Source organism: Castor canadensis, chromosome 3 (genome assembly GCF_047511655.1).
Source record: "Castor canadensis chromosome 3, mCasCan1.hap1v2, whole genome shotgun sequence".
In the NCBI taxonomy this organism is placed as follows: Eukaryota; Metazoa; Chordata; class Mammalia; order Rodentia; family Castoridae; genus Castor; species Castor canadensis.
Window position 1 is genome coordinate 19,825,372 of NC_133388.1, and position 23,824 is coordinate 19,849,195.

Genomic DNA, 23,824 nt, shown 5'->3' on the forward strand with positions numbered 1-23,824 from the left:
ACTTTTTCCACTCCTATTCAACATAGTCTTGGAATTCCTAGCCAGAGCAATAATGGAGGAAGACGAAATAAAAGGAATACAAATAGCTAAAGAACTCCTCAAACTATCCCTAATCGTAAATTACATGATCTTATACCTAAAAGATCCAAAAAAATTCTTAGACACCATAAACAGCTTCAGCAAATCAGCAGGATACAAAATCAACTTACAAAAATGAGTACTCTTTCTATATACCAACAATGAACACGTTCAGAAAGAATATAGGAAAAAATTCCATTTACAATAGCCTCAAAAAAAAAAAAATCAAGTATCTGGGAATAAGCTTAACAAAGGATGTGAATGACCACAAAGAAAACTATAAACCAGTGAAGAAAAAAACTGAAGAAGATAACAGAAGATGAAAAGATCTCCCATGCTCATGTATTGTCAGAATCAACATAGTAAAAATGGCTTTACTATCACAAGCAATCTACATGTTCAATGCAATTCCCATCAAAATCCCAATGACACTCATCAGAGACTGAAAAATAAACCCTAAAATTCCTTTTGAAACACAGAAGACCATGAATAGTCAAGGCAATACTGAGAAAAAAGAGCAATGCTGGAGATATCCCAATACCTAACTTCAAACTATACTATAGAGCCACAGCAATATAAACAGCATGGTACTGGCACAGAAACAGATTATGAAAACCAGTGAACAAAACAGAGGACCGAGATATGAATTCACTGAGCTACATCCACCTAATTTTTGACAAAGATGCCAAAAACACACAATGAAGAAACAGCCTCTTCAACAAATGTTGCTGGGAAAACTGGATTTCTGCCTGCAGAAAACTGAAATTAGATCCGTGTTTGTCACCCTGTACAATATCAACTCAAAGTGGATTAAGGACCTTAATATCAGATCTGAAACCTTGAAGCTAATATAAGGAAAAAGCAGGGAATATACTGAAAGCAATAGGCACAGGCAAGGACTTGCTCTGTAGAACACAAGCAGCTCAGCAACTAAGAGAAAAGATGAACAAATGGGACTACATGAAATTAAATAGCTTTTGCAATACAAAAGAAATGGTCTCTAAATTGAAGAGGTCACCCACTTAGCTATACATCAGACAAAGGACTGATAACTAGCATATAGGGAGCTCAAAAACTAAACTCCCCAAAACTCTATGGACCAAAAAAATGGGCAACTGAACTTTTTCAAAGAAATCCATATGGCTAAAAAACATGGAAAAATGCTCACCAACCCTGGCCATAAAGGAAATGCAAATCAAAACCATACTTAAAGCCCATCTCACTCCTGTAAGAATAGCTACCATCAAAAACACCATCAACAAGTGTTGGCAAGGATGGGAGGAAAAAGGAACCCTCATACACTGCTGGTGGGAAGGTAAGCTAGTACAACCACTATGGAAAACAGTATGGAGGCGCCTTACAAAACTAGAAATAGATTTATACGATCCAGCAATACCACTCCTAGTGATATACCTGAAGGAATGAGAGGCAGGTTACAACAAAGGCACTTGCAAGCCCCATGTTTATTACAGCACTATTCACAATAGCTAAACTATGGAAAGAGCCAAAATGCCCCACTACTGACAAATAGATTAAGAAAATGTGGTATTTATACACAATTCAATTTTACTAAGCCAGAAAGAACGAAATTTTGTCATTTGCAGGTAAATGGATGGAACTGGAGAACATCATCTTAAGTGAAGTTAGCCAGACTCACAAGGCCAAAAGCTGCATGTTCTCCCTTATATGAGGATTGCAAACCTAAAACAAATGCAGCAATATTATGGGACACAGGTCACACTAAGGGGAAGCTGTGCAAGGGAGGGACAGGGTAAGGGAAAAAAACCCAAAAACTTGATTTGAGTCTGATGTGCTCACTGTACAGGAATGAATACAGAGATTTTAAATTGGCCAGGTTCACCATGGCAAGCAGACTAGGGAGGATTGAAGAGGACTGAAAGAGGTGAATCAATTGGAACTGTAATACACATATGCATGGAAACAACACAAGGAACCTTACTGTGTGGCTAGCTATCTTTATCTGGAACTAGAACTAGCAAAATATCATGTTTCTCGTTTCATCTATTATGTTTTTTCTTCTACACAAACAGAGAATAGGAGAGCGGAACAGGTTCTGCTGGGGGAGGGGGGATGGACCAGGGGATGGCTGGCACAAGTGGGAGGGGGGGAGATGGTGGGGAAAGGGGTAGAAGGATGACACTGCAAACAATGTATACACATGTATGTAAATGCAAAAATAATATCTGTTGAAACTGTTCCAAGAATAAGGGGAGGGGGGATGGGGGAGAGAAGTGGAAGGGGGGAATTCAAGTATGATGTATTTGATACATTGTAAGAACCTCTGTAAATGCTACAATGTACCCACACCCAGCACAACAATTAAAACAGAAGAATATCCCTTGGAACCTGGCACCAGTGGGTCATGTCTGTAATGCTAGCTAGTTGGGAGGCTGAGATTGGGAGGGTGATAGTTAAGAGGCCAATCCAGGCAAAAAGTTAGTGAGACTCCATCTCAACCAATAGCTGGGCACAGTAGCTCATGCTAGACAGAAGCAGAAAACATAAAATAGGAGATTTGTAGTCCAAGCTGGCCTGGGGAAAAAGTAAGACCCTGTCTATCTCTAAAAAAACCAGAGCAAAATGGCTGAAGGTATAACTTAAGTGTTAGAGCACCTGCCCAGCAAGCAGAAAGCCCTGAGTTCAAGCCCTGTAATTCCCCCATCCACAAAAAATAATTATATCCTCTGGTTTCCCAGCCAAATAGGTATTACTAATGTTAGGGGGTAAGAGGAAGCTACCTCCTGGAATTTATACAACCTTCATAAATCTCAACTTTAACTGAAAGTTTAACTAATTCTTCAAAATTTAATTCAAGCAGAAAATAACGTACAAAATTAGGTTTTAGATTCAAACAGAAGTTCTTTGAAAGCACCAGATATCATCCATCATCAACATGAAAAGCAGCACATCTTTAGCAAGCACCACCTGCAAACCAACTCAAAGAGAGTACCAGAAAGTGGTCTAACAGGAGTCATAGAGAAACAAGACATCTAAAAGAGAGCCTAGTGAATGTTTCCTGGGCATTGTGTCCAACTCAACTGTAGGAATGTAAAATAAGAAAAGGCCCTTCCAAGGTGGGCATGGAGGTACATGCCTTATATAACCCTACTGAGGAGGTGGAGGCAAGAGGATTGCAAGTTTGAGGGCAGCTCCAGCAGAGTCAGAAGCATGGCTCATATGCTCAAGGTCCTGCATCCCATCCCCAGTACTCGGAGAAAAGAAACAAAAAAATGTCCTTCCAATTCAATGTAAATACCCATCAGCAGGCAAAGTTTACATAACTGAACACTTACTTCTGACAATAATGTTGAGGTAGGTGTAAATGTTATCCTTATTTCCAGATTAGGAAATTAAGCACAGAAGAGTTGAAGCAAGCTAGTAAGTGGCACACCCAAGGCAGTCTGGACCCTGAGTCAATACTCACAATTGCTATTTGTACCTCTCTCCATGAACAAAACATCACAGAAAATTCCGTATGGTTTGATTCCTATTTTGTATCTGCATGTATGTATGCACATAAACATATATATAACTCAACCTTATACATCAAGGGTAGTCATGTTCACAGGTAAGATAAATGCCTATAATACTGTACCAGTCACCAAGCCAGAGGCTCACGCCTGTAATCCTAGCTTCTCAGGAGGCAGAGATCAGGAGGATCAAGATTTGAAGCCAGCCTGGGCAAACAGTTCCTAAGAACCTATCTCGAAAAAACCCTTCACAAAAAAAGGGCGGTGGGGTAGCTCAAGGTGTAGGTCCTCAGTTCAAACTTTAGTACCACAAAAAAAAAAAAAAAAAAAAAAAAAAAGACTACATGAGTATCCAACAGTTCACCATAAAATAAGCTTTGTGTTAGATAATTTTGTCCAATCACGACAAAATTAAGTGTTCTAAGCAAGTTTACGATAACCAAGGCTACATTTTTTAAACTTAAGATGGGTTTAATGGAACTTAACCTTATTACAAGTCTAGTAGCATCTGCATATGATCTGACAGTCTCTCCTTATTTCAAGTCTGCAAAAGCAAAGAATCTAAAACAGCAAAAATTCAATTATGTTATATATTCAATTATATTAGAAATATTTTCATCTCTAGCCTATCATCTTTGGACTTTTCAGTGTTTTTCTTTTATAACATTTATAACATACATAACAATGCATGTATATGTAAATAAAATACATATATTCTGTGTATGCATTCTAGAACACTATACAAATAAGGTTTCAACAACCTGTGGAGTAGAAAATACATAGACACAAAACACCACAAATGAGCCCAGAGAGTCTCAAAAACCCAACTATGGAGTAGTTTTATATATCTGCTGGGGAAAAGTAGTGCTCAGAACAGCAAAGCTTTACTGGGGGGGTGGGCGAGATTGTAAAGATGGGGCACTGAGGAAGGCTCACAAAGAAGATGCCACTTAAGAAGCGGATACTGGGAGGATTGTGATTTGAAGCCAGACCAGTAAAACAGTTTTTGAGACCTAATCTCCAAAACAATCAGTGCAAAACAGACTTGGAGGTGTGGCTAAAGTGGTAGAGCACCTACTTTGCAAGTGTGAGGCCCTGAGTTCAAACCTTAATCCCACCAAAAAAAAAAAAAAAAAAGACATCTGAGTGAGCACCTGGAAGAAAACATTCCAGGGAGAAGGTAGAACCAACTCAGATGTGCTCGTTTTTTAACTACACTGAAAAAGAACCATACCAATTATATCTGAAGAATAATGAGGAAAACAGGGAGCAAGAGAGGAGGGAGGGAAAAGGTGGTGATGATACCAGAGAGAACTTTGATGTATATTTGGAACGTAGTAAGGGAGCCACCAGAGGGATCTCAGCAGGAGAGCAGTGTGATTTCACTAATTCAAAAGAATCACGGCTGCTTTGTGGGACAGTAGAGAAAGGCAGGTTTGAAAGCAGACAGATCTATAAGAACACTAGTCCAATAATCAATGCAAGCCATGGACAGTGGCTTACACTAGGGTGGTAGAGGCAGTATGGTGAGCAGTGGTTAATTCTGCATATTCTGAAGGTAGAGGATGACAGGTGGGAGGGATCTGGAAAAATAAAGGAAGAGACAAAAAGAGGGAAAAAGAGAAGGGAGAATGGTTCCATGCTTGAAGAAGAAGGGGAATTTCCAGCCTGAGCAACTGGAAAGCTAGAGTTGCCCTCAACTAAAAATAAGCACTACAGAAAGAACAGCTTAGAGAAGAAAATTAATAGCTGAATTTTGGACAAGTTTGCAATGATTTATGATACATCCAAAAAGAAATATAATACAAGTAGCTGGATAAGAATGAGGAATTCATGCTCACTTCGGCAGCACATATACTAAAACTGGAACGATACAGAGAAGATTAGCATGGCCCCTGTGCAAGGATGACAAGGAAATTCGTGAAGTGTTCCAAAAAAAAAAAAAATTAGGAATCGAGGAGCAGGGCCAGGCTAACCTGTCTTCCAAGTAGATGGGATTATAGGCATGCACCACCACATTCATCCCTGAAGAGTGTTTATTTTTTTTAAGAGTGTTCTTTTATTTAAAAAAGACAAAAACAAAACAAAAAACTGGGCAAAATATTTGGGAGAATACAGACATCTAGGATGAGTGAATTCATACCAATCTATTTCCCCGGGAAACTCCTCCACAACTGCAAGCCCAACTGTAGCTCCTTGGCTGCTTCATTTACTAAGCCTAAGCCTGAGCCTGGCACAGGTGGCTCATGCCTGTAATCCTAGCTTCTTGGGAGACTGAGAACAGGAAAAACGAGGTTTGAGACCAGCCAGAGCAAATAGTTCACAAGGCCCCATATCCAAATTAGCCAGAACAAAATGGACTGGAAGTGTGACTCAAGCAGTAGAGCAGCAGAAGCCCTGAGCTCAAACCACAGTCCCACAAAATAAGTAAAAAAATAAATATGATGTTAAGCCTGTCTGCAGAACAGCGTGGCCTACTTAACTCTTCAGGAAGCCTTTGTACTAGCTTTTCTAAAACTAGGAACCAATCTCTGCAGATACTTTTGAAGCAATCCCACGAATAAAAAGGCATGGAAAAAAACAAAAAACAAAAACTCAGGAAAAAAAAATAACAAGAGAGTTCTTTAAAGAGAAAAAAGAAATCAATCTAATCAGGATATTCAGAAAAACTGAGATGATATTCTACCTGCAAAACAAGTTTTTTATGGAAAAAAAAATAAATAAGCTAGGTATAATGGCTTGTGCCTATAATCCCAGCTACTTGGGAAGTAGATTTCATGAAGGCTAAGCTGGCAAAGTTAGCAAGACCCCATCTCAACAAAACAGGCTAGACTATGCAGAAGGCAAAAACAGAAGCATAATGGTCCAAGGACACTCCTGGGCAAAAAGCAAAACTCTATCTGAAAAATAACTAAATAAACAAAGGATGGAGGCCTGGCTCAAGTAGTAGAGCACTTGCCTAGCAAGTTCGAGGCCCTCAGTTCAAACTCGAATATCACAAAAGAGAGAGAGAGAAGAACAAGATCAAGAAAAAAACAGAAAGATCAAACCTATTCAAAAACATAAAGATAGCTGACAAGCACAGTGGCACAGCCTATAGTCCTGGCTACTCAAGCAAGTAGGACAGGAAGATCATCCTGCCTGAGCAACAAAGAGATCCCATCTCAAAAAAAGAAGAAAAAAAAAAATCCTCCACAAAACCAAAAGGACAAAAAATCCAGGTATCTTAAAACTGAGTAAGAATGAGATGAACAATCAACTTCTCAGCATGAATCTTGGAAGCCTTAATGTACTCAAACTATCCCTTTAGAATATTGTGGGAAAAGCTTTCACTATTGAATTCTCTACCAAGCCTAAGTACCCGTCAAGTACAAGGATAGCTTTAGATTTCCAGACACTCGGGAATTTAACTCCTATCTTTAAGAAGTTCCTATATCATGTGATTACAAGACAGGCAAATGCACTGAGAAGACAGAGTGGGAGAGAGGAAGTATGGAGCACACTTATGGGAGGAGCAAGTCCTAGGATGAGGGAAGATGTCTTGAGGCAGACCTGAACAGCAAGACTGGAAAAGAAGAAAGAGGCTCAAGGATGCAAAGTGCCTAAGCAAAAAAGGGGAACACAGAGATTCAACAGCACAGAATATTAAATTTTTAGGTGTAACTCAGTAAGACAATCCAAGAAGGGAAAAAAGGAAACAAAAAGCTATGGATAAGGGGGAAGGAGGGGAAAACTCTAGGGAATCTCTAAACAAAAACACTGCCCAAGAAACAAAATGTGAATTTCGCTCTGTAATGACTGTTTTTATAGTCTTAATAATGCAAATGCTGTTTACTGGTTCTCAACTTTTAGAAAGAACCTACAAATCATGGCTACTTTAACTAGGAAAACAGAACAAAATGTAAATTTCATCAACTCTCACAATGTAAGATTTACCCAATTACAGTGAGGAAGGAGATGTAAGAATTAATCCTAAATATTTAGGAGGCATAGATTGGGAGGACAGTGGGTTGAGGCCAGTCCGGGGAAACAGTTCACGAAACTCCATCTCCAAAATAATCAGAGTAAACGGAACTGGAGGTGCTGCTCAAGCTGTTGTGTGTCTGCTTTCCAAGTGCAAAGCCCTGAGTATAAACCTCAGTCCACCCATAAAAAAAAAAAAAAAAAAAAGAAGAAGAATTGAAGTAGGACATAAGTCTATCTTTTTTTTATCCCCCACTTTTGGTTTGTTTGAGACAGGGCAGGGTCATGCCACATAGCCCAGACTGGTCTGGAACTCGCTCTTTAGCCCTGCCATAGCCTCCCAAGTGCTGGGATTATATCTGTGGTCACCATGCCAGTTTAAAAATGTCCTTTTGGAAGTCTAAATATATTGAAATTGGGGAACCAAAACATATTAAGATATATAATCAGACAACAAACAGGTTATTTAGATATATCACTTAAAACTACAAATATAATCAACAAATGAACAAAAACCTGAGTTGCACAGCAGGGAAAGGTATGAGGTTAGACCGGGATACATCACAGCAAGAAATGAGATACCATCTCTAGGTGGTAAATGAAGACATCAATACGGTAAGTCTATTATAACACACACAGGGAAAAATAAAAGTCATAAAGAGAAGCACTTAAGAGTGGTAATTTAAGCTAGGCACTGGTGGCTCATGCCTGTAACCCTAGCTACTCAGGAGGCAGAGATCAGGAGGATCACGGTTCAAAGCCAACCTGGGCAAATGGTTCACAAGACCCTGTCTGAAAAAACCCATGACAGAAAAAGAGGGGCTGGTGGAGTGGCTCAAGGTGTAGACCCTGAGTTCAAACCACAGTACCGCCAAAAAAAAAAAAAAAAAAAAAAAAAAAAGAGTGGTAATTTAGCCAGGCACCAGTAGCTCATACTTGTAATCCTAGCTATTCAAATCACAGTTTGAAGCCAGCCTGGGCAAACAGTTTGTGAGACCCTATCTCAAAAACATCCAACACAGCAAGACTGGTGGAGTAGCTCAAGTGATAGTACTCCTTTACAATCACAAGTGTGAGGCCCTGAGTTCAAATGCCAGTGCCACCAAAAAAAAGAGTGGTAACTTCTGGAGAGTGGGACTAATATCGAGAATAACGAGACAAAGAATGTTGATTTTTAAGTCTTTCTATACTATTTGACTATTTTCTAGTTTATGAGCAGGTATTACACATTATTTTGTTTTTTCCAATTTTTCTATAGTGAATATATACTTCATACTGTAAAATGTTTTATTTTAAATATATTGGTTTTTCCATACAACATATACCAACAAAAAATAAAAGGAAATCCACCCTAGACACATTGTAGTAAAACTGCAGAACATCAAAGACAAAGAGTTCTCGAAAGCAGCCAGAGAGAAAGGACAGATCACCTACAAAAGAACAACAATTAGAATGACACAAGTCCATTCAATAACAAAAAAATACAGAAGACAATGGAATAATAAAAAGTGTTGAGAGTTAATAACTATTGTTAAACTAGATTTGGGAATACAGTCAAACTACTGTAGAAGAACAAGAAGAAAAAAAATATTCATAGGTAAACAAACTTAGGAAATGTACAACCAAGAGACCTGTGCTAAAGGAACAGCCAAACAACATACTTCAAAAATATTTACAATAGGACTGGAAGTATAGCTGAAGTGGTAGAACACCTGCCTGACAAGCACAGGCCCTAAGTTTAATTGCTAGTACTGAAAAAAAATTAAATATTAGAAAATGATGATCCCTAACTAACACTCATAAGTGAGAGTGAATAAAATGATAAACATGTACGTAAATATGAATAAACACAGCCTGGGTAAAATAATGATGGTATCTAATTCATGCATTTAAAAAAAAAGATCATGTTGATAAATGGGAAACAATATAAATCAGAGAGTAAAGACTGAGGCTAAGGTAAAGTCCTTTTACTATTTGGGAATGGGGTCAGGATATTAACTTTTGGAATACTAAATTAAATTTGCATGGTAAAGTTCCAGTAGTAAGGACTAAAAGAACACAAATGCTGATCATTTACTAGAATTACTAATCTAGTTGGACTGGTTTCAATTATCATCTTTTGATTTGTATTTGCCTACTTTTCTGTTTTTTTCCTTTTAAAAGAATCATTAATTTCAAGGTGTGTTATGGGTATTAAAAAAATCATTAATTACTATTTTTGATGGTCTTAATTTTACATTTTTTGACTATTTAAAATTTAAGGTCTACATGTGTTTTAGCTGTGATCTCAATGCTACAGGTTAGATTAAAATACAAAATCAAGCTTTATGTTATTTAAGAGAGATGTAGCCATGTGCCAATGGCTTACGCTTATAGTCCTAGGTTCTTGGGAGGCTGAGATTGGGAGTATTGTGGTTCAAGGCCAGTTGAGGAAATAGTTCACAAGACCCCTATCTCAAAAATGACGAAGGCAAAACGGACCAGTGGTATGGCCTCAAGTGGTCTTGAGCACCTACTTTGCATAGTGCAAAGCCATGAGTTCAAACCACAGTCCCAACAAAAAAAAAAAACCAGAAAGAAAGAAAGAGAGATGTAGATGTGGCTGAAACATAGAAAGACTGATGAATCATAAGCATGGAAAATACATATAAGGCAAATTCTAAATAAACAGCTATATTAGTATCAGAGAAAACTGACTTTAAGATAAAAGCATTCTCTGGTATATAGGGTCATGGATCAAAATAAAAACATTTAATTTACAGGAAAATACAATAGTTTTAAATACGTATGCACACAGTATTTATCAGCTCAAAATAACGAAGCAAAAGCTAATAGAAGTACAGAGAAACTAAGATAAAATCATTATAATGGGTATTTTCAATATTTTCAGACAAAGCAAAAACTCAGCAAGGTTAAGATCTGAATGTTAACAAGTGAAGCTTTATCTATCAAATGAATGAAAATTCTCTTCCAATAATTAGTCTTTGTTCCAAAATACATGTGGAAGATATACAAAATTAAGCAAGCATTTTCTCAAAAGATATACATTGCACAGGTATTATCTATCGACCATATAATTTAGGAGTAATAAAAAAGATTAAAAGACAGAAACAAAACCTCCATATACCACATTTTTAAAGACACTTTTCAAAAAAACTCCTGGGTGAAAGATGAAAATCATAATGAAGCAGTACGCAGTAGCTCACACCTGCAATCCACCAGCTTAGGAGGTAGACAATGGGAGGATCGAGATTCTAGGCCAGTCCTGGCAAAAAGTTCCTAAGACTCCCATCTCAACCATTAAAACGCTGGCCTGTCATCCCAGCTACATGGGGGGCTGAGATGGAGGGATCACAGTCTAAGCCAGCTCAGGCAAATACACCAAGACCTTATTCAAAAGTAACTAACAGAAAATGGACTGGGGACACAGTTCAAGTGGTAGAGCACCTGCTACCAAATGCAAGGTTCTGAAATCAAACTCATTACCACCCCTCCTCCAAATCATAAAGAAAACTAAAGGCTTAAATAATGATCATATGTATCAAGACTTGTATCATAAAATTGGTACATCAAGAAAAATGTATGAGCTACTCGGGAGACAAGAGATCAAGAGGATCTCAGTTTTCGAGGGTGGGGGTAGGAGTGTGGTTGTTGGTGTTAGGGAGACCCCAACCATCTCAACAAATAAACCTGGCAAGCTGGGTGGCATATGCCTGTAATCCCAACTACATAGGTGGCTATGGTAGGAGGATCACAGTCTGAGGCCAGGGTCAGACAAAAGCAAGACCATACCTGGGTAACTAAAGCAAAAGGCAGCTAGGGGCATGGCTCAAGTGGAAGAGCACCTGCACAGTAAGTGCTTAAAGTTTATATTGGAAAAGATAGGCAAAGATAAGTTAATGGAAGGACATATTAAAAATAAGAGCAGAAAACAATGAAACAGAAAATAAAAACACCAAAATGGAATCAACAAAGCCAGCAGTGTAATTCTTTGAAAACCTAGCAAATGAAACTCTGGTGACAGACTAACCCAAGCTAAAATGAGAAAATGCAGATATATGGTGAGTTTGGTAGGCTAGTAAAAACAGGCTGTATACATGAAACAGCACAATCAACAATTTGTATATATATATTTGGATTGAAAAACCTACCAGATGTAACTGTGATACAGGGAATATGCACCTTAACAGACAATGGTTGTTTAGTGTGCCTTTGCACTATGAATAAATTAATCTAGTAAAAGTCCTCATCACTGGTGGCAGTTGATTCCATTTCAACTTAACCTTTTTAATTTGAAACAAGGCAATGATAAAGAATACTCAAATGAAAATATGGCCTAGAGATTTTTTTTTAATAAAAGAACTTCTTACCACCATCCAGCTCAAGAAAAATAATTCTGCCTCATCCCAGACCCTCTTCATGTGACCTATTTTGGTAAGCCCTCTCCAAAAGTAACCACTGTGTTTTTATCTGTGGTTTTATAAACCAGTATGCATCCCTAAACATTGCAAGTTCACTTTGCCCCTTTTATTTTAATTTGATTTGTCATTTAAGTTTTGGGGTTTTTGTTTTTTAACTATGGAGTGTCCTAGAGACTGTATTTTGCCTGTTGCATACTCATAGTGCAGTTCAACCAACATATTCCTCCAGCCTCTGTACCTTGCCAGCTGACTTACGGACTAGAGGCTGATTACTTAGGCTTCAAATTTTTTGGCAAAAGTGAAGTAGTGTTTGTAAGGCACAAAAAAAAAACTAGTGTCTGCTTTTTCAAAAACAAAACCCTAAAATTCTACCATACCATTCAGTTACTGGCTAAAGAATTTTAAAAAGACGTTTTCTTATCTCTCTTATCAGGGTTTGGCAAATGTTTGTATGCAATGCCTTGCTGTTTAAGATACATGGTTTGTTTAAACTACACAACTCAGGTTGTAGTACAAAAGCATTGAGTCAATCCATTCATGAACTGATATGGTTTGGTTTCAAGAAAACTTTTTAAAAACAAGTGCCAACTCTTATACTATTTGGCTACCAATGGTACCATTGTTATGGGAAAGACAATATAAATGCTCCATCATTTTACTAAGCTCTAATCTGAAATCCTGGCCACCAAAAAGGCAGGGACAAGGAGGACTGAGGTTGAGGGGGAGCCCAGGCAAAAAGTCTGTGAGACTCCCATCTCAACCAATGGTTGGATGTGGGGGCATGCACCTGACATCCCAACTACACAGGGAGCACAAACAGAAGGACTGCAGTCCAGGTTGGCCCAGGCATAAACTGAGAACCTATCACAAAAACAACACAAAAAAGGGCTGGCGAAGTGGTTCAAGTGGTAAGACAGCCTGCCTAGCAAGCACAAGGCCCTGAATTCAACCTTCAACATTGCTAATAAAACAAAAACAGAAACAAAATCCAAAGAAACTAATATGAGCTTATAAAAATTTCCAATGTAAATTCAAGCCAATAGGGTTTTTACATATCCGAAGCTCATATTCCATTAGCTTTCCTAAGAAAAGTTCAGGGTCACTTGCTGGACGTAAGTCATGGTTCACATTTTCTTTTCTGGAGTAACTTACATATACTAATCCATTTTCTTCTACCATGTGATGCTGTTGAAAAGCTTGATGATAATACTTTTCCAAAGTATGCTTTTCTTTGCTTGGATGCCCAAGTTTTTTTGTTTTTGTTTTTGTTTTTATTTCATTAGTTGTCAGGTACGGGTGGCGCACACCTGCAGTCATAGCTACTTGGGAGGCTGAGATCAGGAGGATTGCTGTTTGAAGTCAGCAGGAACAACAACAAAAAAAGCAAAACCCTATCTCAAAAGCAACCAACACAAAAAAGAGCTGGCAGAGTGGCTTGAGCAGTACAGTGCTTGCCTAGCAAGTGTGAGGCTCTGAGTTCAAACCCCAGTACCACCAAAAAACAAACAAAAATTCCATTGGTTATAAAATATGTATTAGTATTTATGGCTGTAGGAAGATATTCATTCTCAGGTTTATAGTGCAATTTTCTGGTAAATAGTTTCAAATTTATCTTCAACAAAAACAAAAAAGGGTTTCTTTCACTGTGTAGCCCACACTGACTTAGAATTTGCTCTGCGGACCAGGCCTTAACTCCTGATCCTTCTGCCTCAGCCTCCTAAGTGCTGGGATTACAGGAATGGTCCACCACATCTGGGCCTTCAAATATGTGTATTTTTTTCCTTCAGAAAAGTTTTCTTGGAAGATTTGTTCTTTCTTTCTTTGGATGTTTGTTCTGTAACCTCCCTGCCCCCCTTTTACTTCTTCAGAGACTCTTATTACAAATACATTTTATTTGTTGCCTATACTCTGCCACTTTCTCTTGAACTTTTTCTTCCTGATTTTTAAAATGTTCTTCCCTTCTATCTTCAACTTCTCTGAAGATGGTCTTATTTTATTAAGACATACTAATTATTGAGTTCTTTCTAGTTTATTTTGGTGTACTGGTGATTGAACCCTAGGCCTCAGGCATGCTATGCTTTCATTTCTAAATAAACTATGATTTCTAATTCTAGTCAATTCATTCCAAACTTTTACTAATTCTGTTTTATGTTGTTTTGACATATCTTATATGGTTTTTTTTTTTTTAATGCTACAGACTGAACCCAGGACCCTGAGTTCAATCTCTAGCTAAGCTATACCCACAGCCCAGCAGTCCCACCTTTGAGGAGAACCCCAGTGCAGTAACTTGGGGAGACTGTTACAGTTCCTTCAGCCCTCTAGGCTCACGTAATATTTTGGGGCAAAATCCATCCCAGCCTGTAGCTACTCTTTTCAAATTGACACCTTTATGCTGTCTAGTCAGTACCTGCTGGCTAATTTTGTGTTCTCATGTCTGGCATCTATTAGAATAATTTCTAATGCTGATATGGGTAACTGCACAATAAAAGGAAAGAGGGGTTGGAAATGTAGTTCAGTGGCACAGCACTTGGCAAGCATGCACAAAGCCCTGGGTTTCATCCCCAGCACCAGAGAGAGGGGGAAGGAGAAGAGAGACAGAGAATATGAAGAGATAAACATAGGATATAATCACATTTCATGAAATGTGAAACAATTTACAGCATGTATTTTAGGAGGAATGAAAAAATATATTCCTACCATAGCAGCTATTAGGGGGAAAAAACCGACAAAAAAAATGTATTCCGAAGCTAAAGAAGACTAGTTAGAAATAAAGTGATAAGTATGCAGAATTATTTTTGATAGATTTTCTAAGTTCAGATCTTAGTAGAAAAAGCTGTAATCTTTCCTGGTGGAGACAAAAAGAACAAGTTTGTAGTGAAGAGCTGAGCAGGCCCAGGGATGAGGTGACAGACCTGCCCAAAGTCCAAACTGATGGCATTAGTTTTCGGCAATAAGGAGAGGGAGACAGTCTGACAAAGAAGTTATGTGAGAGTCACACTTCAGAAATTAGGAGATTATCTATGCAGAGGTTGGAGACAGGAGGGGAAAAGGTAAAATGAAGTATCAGCTGAAAGCTAACTGTTCCCAGTATGTAGTAATAGGGAATAAAGCAGGGCCACTGGAAGAGGTATAGGATGAGACAAAGGTAGAATGCAAAGAGAGGAGAGAATATGAAAAAAACTAAGATTTAAAGCTGGTGAGAAGAGAGAGGATCAACAAAAAGAAGGAAGAATGTAGAAATAAATACATCTTTTGCAACTCTCCAAAAGAACAGCAAATTCTGCTAATCATTAAAGACTAGATCCATGGAAGCTGACTGCTACACTTTCCACTTTTGAGAACATTAAAACTTTCCATAATATGATCCCTTCTTATTCTTTTTGAATTTAGTATGTCATAAAAACCTCTGTGAAAATGCTTAATGCCTCATGAGAAAGTATAATTAGAGTGAACTGTTACTCATTTAAATTCTTACCTTGATTTTTTTCTATATTATCTCCTTTTGTTTCCTCTTCTTTCATGGGGGAACTTATTCTGGGGGCCCTGCTTTGCACCTGAACCACTTCTGCTAGCAATTCTTCTTGAGAAGTTCGAGTTCTGGGAGCAACTGGAAGTGTCTGTTTCTGCGGGACTTTTACATAAAAGCAAAAGAGACAGAAAAACAAATGTAGTTAGCGTATTCAAAATCAGCAATGACCATGTCATTTTTAAACACAAATGCCTTCCTGAGGTTAGAATATCTGAGGTATTTGAAACAGTCCATAAATACCTACCATACTGCTGAGATGGGAACCTGACTTAATACCTTTATGTATGTAAACAATGTCGATACATTTTATGCCATGTGCCATAAATGCAATACAGCACGTAGGTATTTATTTTTAAACAAAAGCAGTTTATGCTCTACTTCGTATTTTGTATCAACTTCAAACTGTAATTCAGGTAACCTAGGTGAACAAAGAATGCTTCAATGCTACTTCTTAAAATTTAGGAATCTCCAACTATTTATAAAAACAGGACATTTCAAGGTAATGGAAATTCTCTAAATCTCTTATTTTAGACCAGAAAAGTAAACGTAAATAGATAAACTGTTAGGTCAAATTTTGACCTTTTGATAATCCTTATTTTATATTTTAAAATCTGTTTATGTTTGAGTTTAAATTAGGAATGAATAGGAGACAGAATCAAAAACCAATGGCAGTTTACTTCAACTTCAGGAAGGGGTCACAAAAAAAGATTTGAGAGAGAATGGACAGGGCTGGGGTGTGGCTCAAGTGGTAGAGCTCCTGCTTAGCAAGCATGAGGCTCTAAATTCAAACCCCAGTACCCCTTCCAAATAAATAAACAGAGAGAATGGACAAACAGCAATGCTGTAAAAGCATTTATCAAATCCATAGTAAAAATTTTAAAAATGTTTTTTTCTTTTTCTTTTTTTAAAAAGGCATGTTATACCTCAATATTCTGTCATAAAATGAATTAGTGTTTTCTACTATGATTAGGGAGTACATTACAAATGAGTCAATTTGCTGCCTTTTTTCTATTAATGAGTTCCAGTGATGGGAAAGAAAGTAACTTATTTATGCACTACTTTTAAGCAAATTTCTTTCCTGAGGCAAGGGATGCAGCTCAGTGGTGGAGCACTTACCTAACATGAGGGAGGCCTGGGTTTAATCCCTAGCACCATAAAAATAAAAATTTCTTTAACTTTAGGAACTTATTATTATCCAATGTTGTTCCATACCTATGTGATAAATTCACATGTAAGGTTCAATTTAATGCAATTAATATGAAAGTCTTATTTTTAAATCAAAATCTGCTTTAATATTTCTACATATTATCTACTTCACACACATTGGAAAGAGAGAATAAAGGCATTGTAATTGTGCTCAATGACAGTTCTCAAACTGTCAAATCTCCATTTAAAACCATTCTTATACAAAGGAACTACATCTTGGTCTTGCTATCTGACAGGTACCTTTACCACAACTCGGGGTGCAAACATTTTCAACTTACCAAAGAAATCACTTGGGCACGCACCAACCTACCAAGTACAAAGCCCTGAGTTCAAACCCATACCACCAAAACAAAAAAAAACCCTCTACCCAATGTCAATACATGACATCTAAATTACCTGCAGAATAATTAGTTGTTCTTGTTACAGATTCTTGAGCTTCAGAAATAGCCTTCAAAATTAGATTCTTGTTAGCTTGTTTAGAAGGTGGAAGAGAAGGTCTAAAAGAGTTTAAAAAAATGTAATTTTGTAACACTTTAAATTTCAGTTCTTTACATGCTAACCATCCATTATGCCTTCACTACAACTGTGTGTTTTAAATAGACCAGCTGTAGTTGTTAGACAATGCCAACTACGTTGGAACCTTGTAACTTTTTATAATAATGAATCTAGATTAGCACAGCTTTTCTCTCCCATTGAATTTGTTTTTAATTTTAAGATCTTTCATTAGTGTTTCTCCACGGCAACAGAAAAGTCTTACATGCAATTACTCAAATAATTATTTCCATGATCATCATCATCAAAGAACCCTTGCCTAACAAGCACAAGTCCTCAGGTTCCACACAGGTAAAGATTAATTTACAGCCATGCTCAGGTACCTCCTTTCAGGTTTTGCTGGCACTGACACACTGCTAGACACGCTGCCTGTTCGGGAGCCATAATCATCATCATCTTCCTCTTCTTCTCCATCATGATTGAATTTTTTTACTTTAACAACTGAACTTACCACAGGCAACTTTCTCTTCCTAAAGTTTTCATCCTGCAATCAGATAAATTTATGCTTACCTAGTCTCAGAAAACAGCAAAGCTCTACCACAAAATATTTTTCTATTTTAAGAAAAAGACAATCATATAAAGAACTCACAAGATACTTTCTGGTTTCCTTTAAAAATATAAATATAACTTCAAATTGCCAATGTTCAGCTAAAACAAGAGCATATAACATTCATTTTATAGAGTTGTAAGCAGAACTATCGGGGAAACTATTTCATGGCTTACTAGTAATTATGATAAACAAGTTCAATGAACAATCAAAAACTGACCTAAAACCCCTCAAATTATGATGAAAGGACAAAACTAACTCAAATGCCAGATTACATGGCAGGGGAGAGATAGTGGGAGCTATTCAGAATTATCTGTGTAACGGATATATCCTAATAAAAATGCAAAGAAAAAAGTATAAATATAAATAAACATAGAAACATATAAGTCTAAGATATGATAATGATATAAATATGATAAATATGTGCTATAAATCTAAGAACCTGGGCATGGAGAGAAAAACCTGACTTTTTTAATACTCTGAATACCAGAGAAATCAGTTTAAAATAAACCTGCAATACATATTTATTTACTTCACATACTATTTAGTATCAAGTCAAATTCCAGTCTAATAAGGCAGAATTTAAAAATATATACAAACCTCAATATTCATTTTTTCCATGTTGTTTCTGAAAAAGGGACTGTAAGTCTCTTCTAAACTGTTAAGCATTTCTGGTTCACACAAACGTCCTGTTTCATACACCTGACTGTTCTGTATATCAAGCTGCTTGGCAGCATGAATACTGTTTTGCTGCTGCTGAAATTGCAACCTATTCAAAGGAGTACCACTATCTGCATTTCTACTTGCAGGTGGTCGGTAAATTTCAATAGAAGGACGAGAAGAACCGTAGGCAAGTGTCACTGTAGGTTTTTTCTGAGATAAGGGATTCTCCTGCACAAAATTGAGATCTTCATCAATGAGATCATCTGGTTCTGGCTTAATGTCAATCACATCTTCAGAGAGTGCTGGCTCCCTCAGAGGTTTCACTGTTGACATTAGTCGGGTTGCAGCTCCATCATCGTAAGTCTGTCTGCTAAAAAAACAAAAAATATATTATAACCAAGTTAGAGCAATTTTTATCTCCAAATCTTCAAAGAACACTTGTTTAGAAAACTTTAAGAAAGACTGGAGGTGTGGCCCAGATGGCAGAGCATCTGCCTTGCAAGCACAAAGTCCTGAGTTCAAACCTCAGTCCCACAAAAAAAAAAAAAAAAAAAAAAAAACTTTAAGGAAAATGTGTGGATACTTCCTTTATATACTTTATTCAAAAGTACTTTCAAGTTACATTCTTTAAACTCTGACTTACTACATTTGAAATAAAATACTAAGATCTTATCCGTTCATTATTTTATTCAAAAAGTTGCTCATGATCACTGTTTCCAAAAACTGCTGAAAACAGCAACTGATAGATATAAAAACTAATGTAAATGTCACACACCCATTCCTATCTGCTATAGCACTAATGTTACTTACCTGACATTAGTGGTTTTCTGTTCCTGTGAACTTGTAGAAACTCTGGAATCTCTTTTGTCAGCTCTAGTACTAGAAATGGCAAGGGGAGGCACTGCAGCTTCATGCTTTCTCTCATCTCCCCGACTAAAATTGCTCTTGCTTGAAGGCACATTACTATCAAATATGTTGGTATCAGAAGACTTGAGACTAGAGGGTTCTGGAAAGAAGAAGACATGGCCCTTGTAATCCACTTTTATTACTTTAAACCTTTTCCTCTTTCATTAGCAATTCAAAACTAATACAGGTTTATTGTAGGAATGTTTAAAATGTAAATAAAAATTACCTCAAAGGTGATTTTTGACAATGAGTATATATACCCATTTTGAAAAAGATTTTATGTGTATTCTGATGTTACATTTTGAATATTACTAAAAACAGCTGAGTATTACTCCATACATATTAATAACTTATCCGGTTTATTATTACTGTGCTTCTAAGTCATTTTCATTATAAAATAGTGAGACATCCTTGAGGTTAAATTTTTAGCCCACACTTAAGTTATCATTTAATTAATAGTAAATTTAGTGCTATTAAAATTCACAAAAATGTGCTCCTTATAAAGTTCACATGAACCATTATTTTCAAAGTTTAGGAGGTATTTTTAAAGCGGTGTAAAAATTACTTTAAAAAGTAAAGAATCACATGCTATATCAAGCAGAAATTCCAAAATCCCCTCAGTTTTATAAATCTTACCAGTTGTAACAGAGCGAAGTTTATCTAACACACCATGAAGCCTAAAAAAAAAAACAAAAAACAAAACTAAGCCTCCATTAAGAAAGATTTTAATTCAATTCCCACTCCCAATTACATAAAATTGTATACAGATAAATTCTGATATAAGGTATTTAATAAATGGCACTAAAATTAACATTCTATTTTCAATTTTTTTTAAAAAAGGACTTATGTGAATTCCGGAGAAGTCCATCAAAAATCCAAATTTTTTTTTCAACATCTAACTGCTGCAAAAGTAAGGGCAAATGGAGCTGGGTGTATGGTTCTGTGGCAGAGCAAGTTCTCAGCATGCACAAGGTACTGGGTTCAAACACCAGCAGCAAAACCATAAAAGAGAGGGAAGCAAAGACATCATCTGATTAGTGTCCTGGTCTACAAAAATGTCCCCTTGCTTCTTAAGAGCTAAATATTCTAGCTTATACTAAAACGAAATAAAGTACCCCAAACATGAAATGTTACTGATTGCTGCCACAATTTAATCAGTTTGAATAAACACACACACACACACGCACAATTTTGTTTTGATGTTGCTGACTGAACCTAGGGTCTCATGTATACTAAGAACACATTCTACCACTGAGCTATACCTCCCGCTTATATGTTCATATTTAGAAGTACTTATATGATTTCTTGGACAATTTAATTCTGACAGGTGAAAAAAGTTAACATGAAAATATACTGTACCATTTCACTATTTTCAAAATTAAGCAAGCACAGGCCATTACCTTGCTTATAACAGCCTATTGTTGTAGTTACATACGAGGCAAATTTGCTCTGCAGTCCTTCTAAGAAGTTCCCCCAGAACACTAGAAATCCCATTATACTATTTCACTGAGAGCCCCACTCACTCAAAAATAAAATGTCAGGGGCTCAAACAAACAAACAAAAAAAGATAGAATAATTTATCTGATGGATATTAATGAACACTTAAGCAAAGTCTCAAATGCACATACTATCCATTGTTTCAATACATGTAGAAGAACTGAACTTACACCAAAATGAGGAAGTTGAATTAATTTGATTTTAAGTTTGGATTCAGTTAATGGTTGGTTCATTATGAAATCTGTCTTAAGTATTCCATCAAGTTATTTGAAAAAAGATCTACTAGGTCAATCTCCCATCTGAGACTAGCTAGACTCAAACCCAAAGTAATCCAAAGTAAACCAAGGTTGAGCCATGAAAATGTTTATGAAACAAAACAACTACTTGGACTGTTGATAACTTAAAACAAAAAAAGGACTCACAGTAATGGTATAATTTTCCCAATTTAAAAGCACCATGTTTGTTTGTTTCTCTGGTAAGGAATAAGACAACCTGTAATAAGTAGGTTAGGTCATCCACACTGAAGCTATGTGCATATCATAATACATGAGGACCACTGCACTCTAATACTGATCTCCAAAATTGTGCAATATAAACCTGAGAATTCTGTGCAGAATTTCAAGGTGTCCTCACAAGAGCTATAAAACATACAGTTGGCTGCTGGGACAAAAAAACACCATGCACAAAACCTTTTGTTTAAAGGCAGAAGTTAACAAGCATCCTCTCCCTCCTTAATAAGAGGCCTTAGTGCTACTCAAATTAAGTCAACTGTTCACTCAACTTTGCTCCATCATCACCTTTCACTGCCCTTACATAAGAATTACCTGACTCTGTCTTCAGCTATATCATTATTCTCTCCCATTCTCACTCTACTTCAAACCTGGTACCAGGACCTGGCCTGCTTAAATTAAATCAAGCTTTTAGTCATTATTCTCAACCTAAAGTAATATATGGTTCGAAAAAAGGACACTTCAGGGCTGGGCAGGGTGGTTCAAGCCTGTAATCCTAGCTACTACGAAGGTGTAGATCAGGAGTATCTAGGTTTGAAGCCATCCCAGGCAAATTCCTGAGACTCCATCTCTACCAATGGCTAGATGCAGCGGCGCACACCTGTCATCCCAGCTATGCGGAGAAGCACAACCAGAAGAATTGCAGTCTAGGCTGGCTAAGGTATAAAGCAAAGTTCTACCTCAAAACAAAAGTTAATACAAAAAGGGCTAGTAGCATGATCAGTGATAAAGCACATCTACCAAGAGTGAAGTCCTAAGTTTAAACCCCAGTACCAACAAATAAAGAGAAAAAAAAAAAAAAAAAAAGGGGGGGGGGGGGTGGGGGCAGGGGGGAGAAACGACCCAAGCCTTGTATGCACATATGAATAATAAAATAAAATAAAATAAAAAAAGAGAGAGAAAAAAAAAAGGATGCTTTTATTTTTATTTATTTATTTATTTATTTTGCACCAGGGACTCAAGCCTGTAATCCTGGCTACATGGGAGGCTGAGATTAGGAGGCCATCTTGAGCAAATAGTTTGTGAGACCCTCCCCCATCTCCAAAATAACCACAGCAAAATGGACCGGAAGGTGGCTCAAGCGGTAGAGTGCCTGTTTTACAAATGCAAAGACCTGAGTTCAAACCCCAACCCACAGGGGGGGGGGGAGGGGGGGGGGTAGCCTATTTTAAAATTTGAAACCGTAAAAGTGACTGAGAATTTTGTCAAATGAAGGCATACATGAGTTTAAAAAATAAAAAAGAATTAAAAAGAAAATAGGATTGGGGATGTGACTCAGTGGTAGAGTACTTGACTAACATGCAGGAAGCCCTAGGTTCCATCTCCAGCATTGGGAGAAAACAAAAACTTGGCTGAAGGTGTTGCCTAGAAAGTGAGAAGCCCTTAGTTCAAAAACCCTAGTGCCACAAAAGAGTAGTAATAATGAAATAAAAACAAACTTGCCCTCTTAAGAGGTAACTCACTTGAAAAAGCAGTACAGGAAACCAATGTAGTATGAACATTTGGTATTCAGTGTTGTTTGTAACTGACTTTGCTAAGGGGAAGGAATAAGATGCAGAAGTTGATAGTGGAAACATAACAGCAGATGTCATACAATCAGGGGGAACTCCTACGGGAAACGTATGCACATCTGTAAACACTGTATACATATTAGCTAATTTAACACAATTCTATAAAGCCGGTGATTTACTCTTCTCATTTTACAGATGGAGAAAGCAAGGCAAGATGCAAAGCCAGACTTCAACCCTGGTAGTCTGGCTCCAGAAGCCATGCTTTTAATTGCTCACGAACAGCCTCTCCACACTGAGGAGAGAATCTCTTCCTAAACAGAATACCTACAGTGACTTCTGCAAACTTTGATCTGAAGTATAGAAACTCAGAAACATACCATACGGTGAATCGAATTGTGTTGTTCCCTAGAAACAGGGACAGGTCCTCTGTCATTTGGTCCTGACTTTTCTTGTTGGCCACCATCACCATAATGTAATCAGGAAGTTCTTCATCTATTTAAAAGGAAAAGTATAACAAAACCTTTTTATCTTTTCCTTAAAATATTTCTTTGTATTTAAAGCTGATGTGCTTGAAGATACAGATGTAGCTTTAGGATCAGTATATCACTCTATTGGAATTATGTATGACAAGAAAGGTCAGCTTTCTTTTTCTCCCTTCATTCCCTAAGTCCTCCAATCAGAAAGGTAGGAATTAGAAATAACTAATGAGCTCCTACTTTTATAACATATAGACATTCTGGATTACAGGCTCAATCTTAAGACCGAATTCATTTCCTTGAAAGAAATCTTTAATAATGCTAGAGAAGCTTCTAGAAAGGACAGATATTCTCCAAGAATAACTGAGTTTTACTCAATTTTCCATTTGATTATATTTCAAATTATTTCCTCATTTCTTTAGAGAAAATCTTTTTATCCTTGGTAAAGACAGACTTCAATTACTCTGTGTAATAA

At 37.0% G+C, this 23,824-nt stretch overlaps 1 protein-coding gene and 1 non-coding gene across 9 annotated transcripts in view; one reads left to right on the forward strand and one right to left on the reverse strand.

The window, feature by feature from the left end:
• Zc3h14 (zinc finger CCCH-type containing 14) overlaps window positions 1-23,824 on the reverse strand; it is a 53,180-nt gene that overhangs the window by 21,826 nt on the left and 7,530 nt on the right. For 4 of the 8 annotated variants that reach the window (XM_074067375.1, XM_074067373.1, XM_074067371.1 and 1 more), the window contains exons 3-9: window positions 23,251-23,365; window positions 19,993-20,033; window positions 19,261-19,456; window positions 18,388-18,817; window positions 17,564-17,724; window positions 17,085-17,185; window positions 15,429-15,584 (exon numbers count right to left, since the gene is read on the reverse strand). In XM_074067375.1, the coding sequence (XP_073923476.1) occupies window positions 15,429-15,584; window positions 17,085-17,185; window positions 17,564-17,724; window positions 18,388-18,817; window positions 19,261-19,456; window positions 19,993-20,033; window positions 23,251-23,365 (1,200 nt within the window). Of the gene's footprint in view, window positions 1-15,428; window positions 15,585-17,084; window positions 17,186-17,563; window positions 17,725-18,387; window positions 18,821-19,260; window positions 19,457-19,992; window positions 20,034-23,250; window positions 23,366-23,824 lie in introns of all 8 variants that reach the window. The other 4 variants (XM_074067374.1, XM_074067372.1, XM_074067370.1 and 1 more) reach the window with 1 other exon arrangement.
• Window positions 5,403-5,509, forward strand: LOC141422004 (U6 spliceosomal RNA). The gene has a single exon (XR_012446673.1). It is a non-coding gene; the product is annotated as a U6 spliceosomal RNA (small nuclear RNA).